Source organism: Silene latifolia, chromosome 2 (genome assembly GCF_048544455.1).
Source record: "Silene latifolia isolate original U9 population chromosome 2, ASM4854445v1, whole genome shotgun sequence".
NCBI lineage: Eukaryota > Viridiplantae > Streptophyta > Magnoliopsida > Caryophyllales > Caryophyllaceae > Silene > Silene latifolia.
Window position 1 is genome coordinate 174,156,764 of NC_133527.1, and position 9,090 is coordinate 174,165,853.

The window sequence follows — 9,090 nt, forward strand, 5'->3', positions numbered from 1 at the left end:
CTCTCAAGTTTTAGTGATGTAAAAATCCAATCCAATATTGCTGAATTGCTTGAGATCTTACTTTGTTACACTAAAGTAAGATCTCAAGCAATTCAGCAATATTGTCGGTTCCGGTCCGGACCGGAATCGAGTGGACCGGAACCGGAATTAAAAATTCTGGTCCGGTCTCCGGTCCACCATTTTTCAAGATTCCGGTTTCCGGTCCGGAAACGGTATTTTCCGGTCATGACCGGTTTGGACCGGAATGCCCGGAATTATGGTTATTTTCATTTTTTTCTTAAAATTGTGTTTTTATTCTGGTTCAATCCGATCCAACCGGTCCGGTCCAATGGACCGAAATTTGAAAAAGTGGGTAATTCCGGTCCAACCGGTCCGGTCCGGTCTTGGACCGGAATTTTTCCGGTCCGGTCCCGGACCGGAATTTTTGTAATCCGGTCCGGTCCCGGTCCGTGAATTTTGCCGATTCCGGTTCCGGTCCAAACCGGTTCCGGTTCCGGTCCGGTCCGGTTTTGGACCGTGCCCAGCCCTAAGTGTAACTATAAGCTGCCATGTAATTTTTGGTTGCTTGATATGCTGCCATGTCAGCGGGCTACTTAGGAGATTAATATATAGATTATAATTGAAGTATACCCGGCTGAGCAAATGACAGAGACGATGCTGGTGAAGAAATCTGAAAGTGGATGTGTCATACTTCATCATTTAAGTTGAGTTTTACTCAAATGATCATTGCATGAAATCGTTCCATTATATTTTGTCATGTGGTTCAGCTACCGAAAACCACATTTAGCACATTTAAGACTGTAATGATCAGATTATAACCAACTTTTAAATAGGATACAGAGTAATAAGAAAATAATTATCCAAACTTGACAAATTTCACATTGTACATCTGCGCATATTTGGAAAAACTCGAATTGTCGAAATGAGACATTATAAATAGTAGAATGGAGGTGGGTATCTTATTACCAAACTTCTAACAATTCAATTCCCTACAACTTTCCATGGAAACAACAAATACAACACAAAAGACTATAGAGACATAGAGTAAATAACTAGATAACAATATAGACCTAAAGAAACATGAATACTAAGACTACCAAGTTACGAGAGTGAAAGTCCATATGGCCTCACCACTAATATCATTTGTCCAATGCCTGTCTCGATCTCTTTGAAAAGTAGTTAATAATCGATGTAAGAGATCTGGTGAGACCAAAAACCATTGTCAGCATACCTCGACCTTTCACGATCCCCTCTCGTATGCCTCGTGCGGTTCTCGCTACTGAAGGCTCGGCTGTGGCAGCTTTGGTGTTAATTACTTCCTGCATTGGTGCTAATGAAGCGAAATATGAATTTTAAAGTACCAAGCAATTATTTACACACATTTAAATACGTTGACCAGTATAGCTAAGAATATAAAAAAGGCAACCTCTTGGGGTCATGTTGGCAAAACGACGCAGTCTTTCTTCTGTCATGCGCACTGCATTCGTCGAGCTTTTAACTCCCTGTGTTAACTGCTGACTACAATAAAAGGGTATATGAACATAACTTCAACTATATGTTGGCCAAGAAAAAAACACAAAGTAGTCCAGCCTTTCAGGTATAGTGTTTACAGGACAATAGCAATTAACACAATGTACATAGTGGTGTTTACCAAACCTTGCAGTGAGTGCAGTAATACGAGATCATTAACTCTGAGGAATACGATTTGGTTATATGCATACATCCGCCTCATTCTAAGTTTCTTTTTGTCCATCCATGAATTATCATTTTTATTCAAATAAGACTCTTGTCTATCTGTAACCCAGTCTTTTCATTAGCTATGCGCATTCCATAAAATGATATACTCCCTCCGTCCCGGTCATTTGTTGTTCTATTCCATTTTAGGGTGTCTGAGTCAATTCTTGTCCTTTCTATTTTAGGATTGCATTTGATGAGCAATTGGATCCTTCACACTCAATTTGGTCCACTTGTCTTCTTATAATTGGTCCCCTCCTTTCCTTGGTCTTTGTGCTAAAACCAAAGGAAAACAATTGACTGGGATGGAGGGAGTATCAATCACTTTAGTCAATTTTACAGCATCAACTATTGTAAGACCAAACCCAGTAAACTGTAATTAGAAAAGTCTGCGCAGTTTTAAAATGTCATACCAAGTTTTCTGAGTCGAAATGTCATGCTATAGTTACATGGAGAGCTTGCCATAATAACCTACTAAGTATAAAGTAATGAATTAAAGAACATAATCCACTTGGGAAAATGTAAATGACGGTTTAATGGACGTTAAAGGTTGGAACTAAAACAAATAAAACTACAAGTAATAGCTTACCCCAAATCACTTAGCTCCGTCGTTAAGTCACTGATTTCCATACCAGATAAGCGAACTGCTGCCATTGTGTTAGGAAGTTCTTCTCTAGTAACATCCAACAGCTTTTCCATTGATTCTGCTGCTCTCTTAAAGGCCTTAAACATGCCAAATCAATCTTTTAGCATCTAATGTTAGATTCCAAAATATTTATGCCCTTTTTCGATAGGAAAAGAGAAGGGAAAGGGGAGGGAGACTTTTTCTTCTAAATCTTTCCTTTCTTGGAGATAATTCTATTTGTCTTGTAGGAGAGAAATAGAGGGTTCTCGTCCAATTCCCTACATCTCCATTTTGCTAAAAGAACAAAGGAAATCACTTCCCTCCATTTCCCTCCAAATCGGCCATAGTGATCAAATATCACATAAAACATGCACAGATTGAAACAGCTAAGAGTTCATACACAAATACTTTCTTGGTTATAATTTAACAACACTCCCAAGTCCTAAGAGCCTCGAAAACTTGGGGTTAGGTGGTAGTAATGTAGCAAAGGCGTGCTTTTTTTTGCTGATCAACACAAAGAGACGATTTCTCTAAACAATTCTAAGGACTAAGCACATCATGGAATATCAGTTAACAAGTTAACTGTCATCAAAATGACGCATTACAGTTCAATTACGAGTATTAATTTTAGCATTCTACGTCACAAACACACACAACAGAATCATATTCTGCCAACTGTTTGATCATAAAACTGAAGCTCCAATCCTAACATTTTAATTTTCCCCCTAAAAACAGGATTAAAATTCAAGGGCAAACACTACACTGAGGTCATCTTTGCGGAACTAAACAGAATTAAACTGAATCGAACTGAAGTGAGCTGAAATGGCACGTACCAAAAGTGTTGGAATAGCGGAACAAAATAGACACGTCGCCGATATTGCTACCTGCAAATTTAACAAAAAAAAAAACAATCAATGAAAAGGAAAAAGAACATAAATTAAATGTAGTTTATAAAATTAAGGAAAATACCGCAGAAGTAGCGACATTGAAGACGGTCAAGTGACGTCGAGAGAACGGGATTTGAAGCGACGGCGATCCAACGGAAGAAGTGAAGTCTGAAGAAATCGACGGTTCAGATGAAGTCGACGATTCATTTTCTGACGCTTGGAATGAAATGGCGGTGAAGCGTCGTGGTGGAAGTCGGAAAGTTTTGGTGGAAGTAGAAGTTAGGGATAGGTTTCCGGCGACATTGACGGTGGTTTGTCGGTGAAATGAGGTGGTTGGAGGTTGAATGGTTATTGATGATGTCATTGGGGTTTGTATTTGGGTGACTCAGTCGAGTGTTTGAGGTGGGCTATTTAGAGTTGGCATAAAGGGCCGCGGGCCGGTGGGCGGCACGGCCAGGCACGGCCCACAGCACGGCACGGCACGGCCCGACGAGAAAATCGAGGAAGCACGGGCACGGCACGAATGGGCTTTGGACGGGCTCCGACGCGATTTTCATCAAAAATCCGTCCAGCAAGCACGACACGGCACCAGACGGTGGGAGCAAGACGCACTAGGCACGACGGCTTGGCACGGCCCCAAGCACGAAGAATGACCCGTTTATTATTATTTATTAAATAAAAAGATAAGAACATTTAACAAAATATATATTTAAGCCCATTAATCATCATTTATTAAACTAAAAGACACTAATATTTAATAAAATATATATTTAAACCATTAATCATTATTTATTAAACAAAAAAAATCTTAAAAATATAACAATTATATAACTTTTTTATTTAAATAAAAAAAATATTAGCACATGGGCGGCCCCTGACAAGGCACGAAAAGCCCATGGGCTGGGCATGGCCCGAACGAAAAAATGGGCCGTCTTGAGCGGGCCAGCGTAGGTTTGGATCAGTGGCGCAGACGACGCCCGAGAAGTTTCAATATCCGTCAGGGCCGCTAATTTTTGGGAAAGATCGTGGGCCGCCAAAGACGGCCCATTCGCCTTACTCTAGGGCTATTGGCTATTGCAAGCCCTTACTACTTTTTTTCTCTTCAAAAAGTATCTAACTAAAAAAACAATTAGTCTCACTATAAATAGTTATATCCGTTTATTGTGAAAGACGGGTTAAATATACTTAAAGTGGTGACATTTTGTCTTATGCTTAAAGTGATTGGATATTTGGTCCGTCTATAACTATAGACGGATATCTCTCGTCTATAATGAGAATTTGTGCTAAAAAAGGGTAATACATCACCTCATTAATCATTATCCTAATGTCGAACCTATCATAAGGAACCCATTACCACAACAACCAACTTCTCTAGTAATTATTTAACAATTACATAAAATTTACCCAATTTATTCGGTAAATTCCAAACAAGTCCTAAATTATCAAGTTCTTATCTTAGGAATGAAATGGAGGGAACAATTTCTAATTAGGTTATGCTCATAGATGAGTACATGCATGTTTTCCAAGTAGGAAAATGCATCATTCAATTGTCACTAGCTATATAATACTACACCTTCAAAACGCGTAACTTCATATCGAAAACAAACACCTGAGATTGTAGCCTCATTCAAGTGCTAGACGTTTTACAGTTCTCCTGAAAAACTGTATTCTGTAACATCTTTTAAGCTGCACGACCTATACCTTCAAATTCTCGCATATCAAGAACTTGGAAGAAATCGCTGAGGTGGTTCACAGAGGATTCCACCCTTCTCCGGCAGCTTAAAACTCAAAGCATAACTTGTAGCTTAACCATAGGCTAATACAACATCCACTTTCATTATTGTTAATCCACATTGAGACATTGAGTAGTATACATGACCACCAACTCCGGATCGGGATACACAAAAGCCGATCACTCAAACTCAAACTAACTACTACATACATATACTAATATACAACTTAACTTAATGTGCTTCATAATACAACAGCAAATGCGTAAAAGTCAAAAAGGGAACAATATTCGATACAACTTAACTTAAATTACAGTTTAGACTTCGTCATTCATGAAACCCAACATCATATTGTTCAGCATAGGCGGCTAACCAGCGATTTTTTATCCAAGTTGAAATATGGTCTTCCCACCATGTTTTACCGCTAGCAAAAGGTAAAAGCCCACAAGAAACCGGGAGCAGGAGGAGAAAGATGCGGAACAAACAACGCCGTACCCAAAAAGGGAACAATATTCGATATTTCGCCACTTGACACACTTGAACAGCACCATATAGGATAGAGTAGAGGAATGGAGCAAAAGTGATGGAGAAAAAGTGGACTGAGCATAGAACTTCCCAAAACATGAGCCAAGTATACCCATTTCCTCCTAATGTATCCACACAAATTTTGCCAACAAAACCACCAAGGAGCCCTAAGAGAAGTACAATAGACGTAATCGGCATGCCTTGTCTTGCTATGTCTGACCGTTGGATAAGCGTCATTGCCACAGCGCCAATAATTAGCCCGCCAAATATAATCCGGCTGTACACTTGGACTTGGCAACTTAATGTTTGCCACCCTACATTTAACGACGCCATTGGCTTCCACCAGGATTTGGACCCCTTCAGGAAAAAAATGTGCAGCGTCATGCATAAACAAATCAATTTACAGGCACAAAAAACATTAAGGTAGGGTGGGCGGGGTACCAATCAAGTATAATTTGCTTGTGCTAATAAGACAATTGTCCATACCTCAGGAGGATAGCATGATTTAGTAAGTTCACGAAGATTGTCCAACGAGAAAGTATAAACTCCACAGCAAAGGCAGAATGACATGATAATCAAGCCAGTTACAAGGAAGTCTGCCAATTCTTTAAGGAGTTCCCCGTGTTTAGTCTCTTCTACTTGAGTCTTGAACTTTTCCACCTTGAAGGATGTCCTTGAAATGCCCAAAGATAATTTACACTTCTCTAAAAAGTTTGAATCAGAATCCAAAGCAAGTTGTACTTCCTTCATCTGCATCTTTTTCATCATCAAACTAATCTCCACGCTTTTGAGGTCATTTGCACGAGTCTGTTCAGACACAGACTTCTTTATAGTAGTTAACATTGAATGGTTGCTTAAAGATCGCGGGTCTGAACACGCAAGTTGCAAGCTCACAATCCCCTGCATGGGAAGTTCTTGGTTCCCACACTGTGAGGCCACATGATCTCTGTTTTCATCTCGTTTACAATATTGTGAAGCCTCGCCGTGGTCTACTGATTCACGGCAACCTTCAGTAATATCATTATTTCTCAAAGAGCACTCCCCTGTGATTGAGGAGATGGAAGGAGGGATTTTATCAGGGAGGCAATTACTGACATAAGAATTCCCACCAAGATTTCCGCCATTGTTAATTTCTGATCTTACCAATCTGATGGTATTTAATGTACTGCCAAATGATTTCTCAAAATTTATTGCAAAAGCATCGAACTTCTCACCAAACACCTGGTTGACATAATCATAGAAAAAACAAATAGGCGTAATAAGAGGCGGTCTTGAAGCAAAAAAGATAGGGGGAGAGGGATTTGAGCCCCTTTCCTCACATTTAGAGTGCTCACTGCTCAAACATCGAGTCAAGGGGAGCCAACTCTTAGCATACGTATGCACTGATATGCATACAAAGGCCAACATAATCTAGGCCCCCCGCACCAAAAAAAAAAAACAGAAATAAGCCACCCCAAGTCCACAAATACAACGAATCAAAATGATAACAATAACATACACACATCCGTGACATAGACGTTCAGCAATAGCTTGAAGCTTGGCTTACATTAGTTAAAGATTCTCTCACAGCTGAAGTGCAAATCTGCAAAACAGACAGATATTACATTTAAAAAAAACGAAACTAACATACAAAATCAATGAATAGCTCCAACTGGTGTGTGAAAAAGCTCTGTAATCAGCAGCAAAAGCCCAATTCACAATGTATCTGCATTATTTAAGTTCGAGTAGTAGATTACCTTGGACAAGTACTCAACAGATGCACTATCAGCAACTAAATCCTTCTTTTCCAATACCTGTAAACAACCAGCAATTAGTAAGATACTAAAAACCTCGTTTTCAAATTTCAGCTTTTTTTTCTTCACCAAGTAGAGCTCATCACATTGCAATTGTGATCACATCCTACTAAAAAAAAATCTATCTATTATTCCACAAAATTCAACCTAAAAAACAAAACTTCGCCAAGTCAAAACCCTAATAAAAACCAACTAAAACTAAAGTAACCTCCAACAACACCAAAAATCGAAACTTTGTGCAAAACAAACCCAAACGAGGATTGCTAAGGACCTTCTCTTTTTTACCTTTTCTCTCACAGACTAATCAAAAAGTATAAAGTATAAATTCGTCCACTTGCATATTGTGAATTGGGTTGTATTAGAGGAGAAGGTCGGAGAGAAGACCGGAAAGCGAAGGTCCTTAGCAAAACTTAACATAAAGATCAAAAATTAACCATAAAAATCCGAACTTTTTCGAACCCATATCAAATTCACCAAAATCAACACATCCATAACAAAAATTACACAAAAAACCGTAAAAATTAACATGAAGATCAAAACTTTCTCATCATCACGAGGAATAGAAAATAACCCATTACCAGAAAAATCAAAATTTGAATAAAGAATCAAGAAAAAAAACACAAAACCTGAGCAAAAACAGCAGCAATCGACATTCCAAGAGGAAAAGCAATAGCTTCAACATCAGAATGATTCCTACGGAAATGAAATCTCCGTTTATTTGGAATTCGAATTCCTCTTTGTGATAAGGAATTTGAATTACTGTTATTAATTGGGTATGTAGAAGTTAAAGATGACGTAGCGGAAGTGGCGTCATCGGAGACCCGTTTCTTCTTGGGTCTTCGGGTCGGGTTATGGCCGTTGATTTGGGGTTTTGGGTTTTGATGGGCGGTTGAAATTGATGGAGGATCGTCGTCGGGGATGGTGGGGCGGTGGACTCCCATCGTTGGGATGATTTAATTTAATTTTAATTTTAATTTTAATTGGGAAGAGGAAGTGTTTGGGGAGAGTGTGTTGCCGTTTTGGAAATACTCCGCGTAGTTTTCACAACGATCACTAATCAATTTCCAACACATTTAACTAGGAATAAATTGATTTTTTCTTTAGGAAAGAAATAAATTGATTTTTAGAAACGTTTAATGGAGTTTGATGCTAAATAAATTCAATTGGTCTCCCTTGTGACGGGTTACCATTTGTAGCGGATATTTTGTAAGATAAAATGGTAACAAAATGACTTAGTGGAGAAAGGGGACCACATGAATAGTGTTGCAGAGAGAGAAAAAATGGATACTTTGTGAGGTAAAATGGTATCCGTCACTCTTGAGTGACGGATATGTGCCGTCACAAACAAGAATTTGTGAAATAAATTAGATTTTTATTTTTTAGGAATTTTTTAAAATTTAGTACAATTATATTATTATACAAATATACTAGATTTCATGCCCGGGCGTTGCCCGGGTAATGTCGTAACAGTGACTTTTGAATGCATATTATAAGAGTATACTATATTTTTAAAAAGGCTTTTGTTAGAGAACATTCACTTGTGTCATTTTAGTCACTTTACGTTATACATATTAAAGAAGAGTAAGAAACAGAGGACCTAATAAACTCGATTTAAAACGAAATTGACTCGGTTTTGGTCGGTCTTAATTTTACCCGTTCTGAAACTGCATATAATGAAATTGATCCATGAATTATTGTATTTGGTTTGCCCGGGTCATGTCGCATGTAAATACATATAATACTTCGCATTATTCATAACCACATTTGAGAATCATAAATTGAAATGAAAATGCGTG

At 38.5% G+C, this 9,090-nt stretch overlaps 2 protein-coding genes across 3 annotated transcripts; both read right to left on the minus strand.

The window, feature by feature from the left end:
• Window positions 1-936: 936 nt before the first annotated feature.
• On the minus strand, window positions 937-3,674 carry LOC141643413 (uncharacterized). Of its 2 annotated transcripts, none has more exons than XM_074452567.1 (5): window positions 3,329-3,674; window positions 3,193-3,243; window positions 2,324-2,457; window positions 1,427-1,518; window positions 937-1,319 (listed from the first exon to the last, which is right to left on the minus strand). In XM_074452567.1, the coding sequence occupies exons 1-5, from the start codon at window positions 3,608-3,610 to the stop codon at window positions 1,309-1,311; spliced, it is 570 nt and encodes a 189-aa protein (XP_074308668.1). In that variant the 5' UTR covers window positions 3,611-3,674; the 3' UTR covers window positions 937-1,308. The 2 variants fall into 2 exon arrangements, with proteins under 2 accessions (XP_074308668.1, XP_074308667.1); XM_074452566.1 differs by having other exon boundaries at window positions 937-1,330.
• A 1,375-nt stretch (window positions 3,675-5,049) lies between these two features.
• On the minus strand, window positions 5,050-8,379 carry LOC141643409 (protein CPR-5). Its single transcript, XM_074452563.1, has 5 exons — window positions 7,921-8,379; window positions 7,238-7,294; window positions 7,048-7,083; window positions 5,988-6,722; window positions 5,050-5,858 (listed from the first exon to the last, which is right to left on the minus strand). Exons 1-5 carry the CDS (start codon window positions 8,233-8,235, stop codon window positions 5,304-5,306), a joined length of 1,698 nt encoding a protein of 565 aa, XP_074308664.1. The 5' UTR covers window positions 8,236-8,379; the 3' UTR covers window positions 5,050-5,303.
• Between the last annotated feature and the right edge of the window lie 711 nt (window positions 8,380-9,090).

What these genes read in the sequence shown, in the direction of transcription:
- LOC141643413 (XM_074452566.1), bottom strand. Translation starts at nt 3,610, where the DNA reads ATGACATCATCAATAACCATTCAACCTCCAACCACCTCATTTCACCGA. An exon ending in TCAATGTCGCTACTTCTGCG is followed by an intron (nt 3,244 to 3,328) that starts GTATTTTCCTTA and finishes TTAAATTTGCAG; the next exon opens with GTAGCAATATCGGCGACGTG. An exon ending in TGCCAACATGACCCCAAGAG is followed by an intron (nt 1,331 to 1,426) that starts GTTGCCTTTTTT and finishes TCGCTTCATTAG; the next exon opens with CACCAATGCAGGAAGTAATT.
- LOC141643409 (XM_074452563.1), bottom strand. Translation starts at nt 8,235, where the DNA reads ATGGGAGTCCACCGCCCCACCATCCCCGACGACGATCCTCCATCAATT. An exon ending in TTGCTGCTGTTTTTGCTCAG is followed by an intron (nt 7,295 to 7,920) that starts GTTTTGTGTTTT and finishes GGTTGTTTACAG; the next exon opens with GTATTGGAAAAGAAGGATTT. An exon ending in CTGTTGAGTACTTGTCCAAG is followed by an intron (nt 7,084 to 7,237) that starts GTAATCTACTAC and finishes TCTGTTTTGCAG; the next exon opens with ATTTGCACTTCAGCTGTGAG.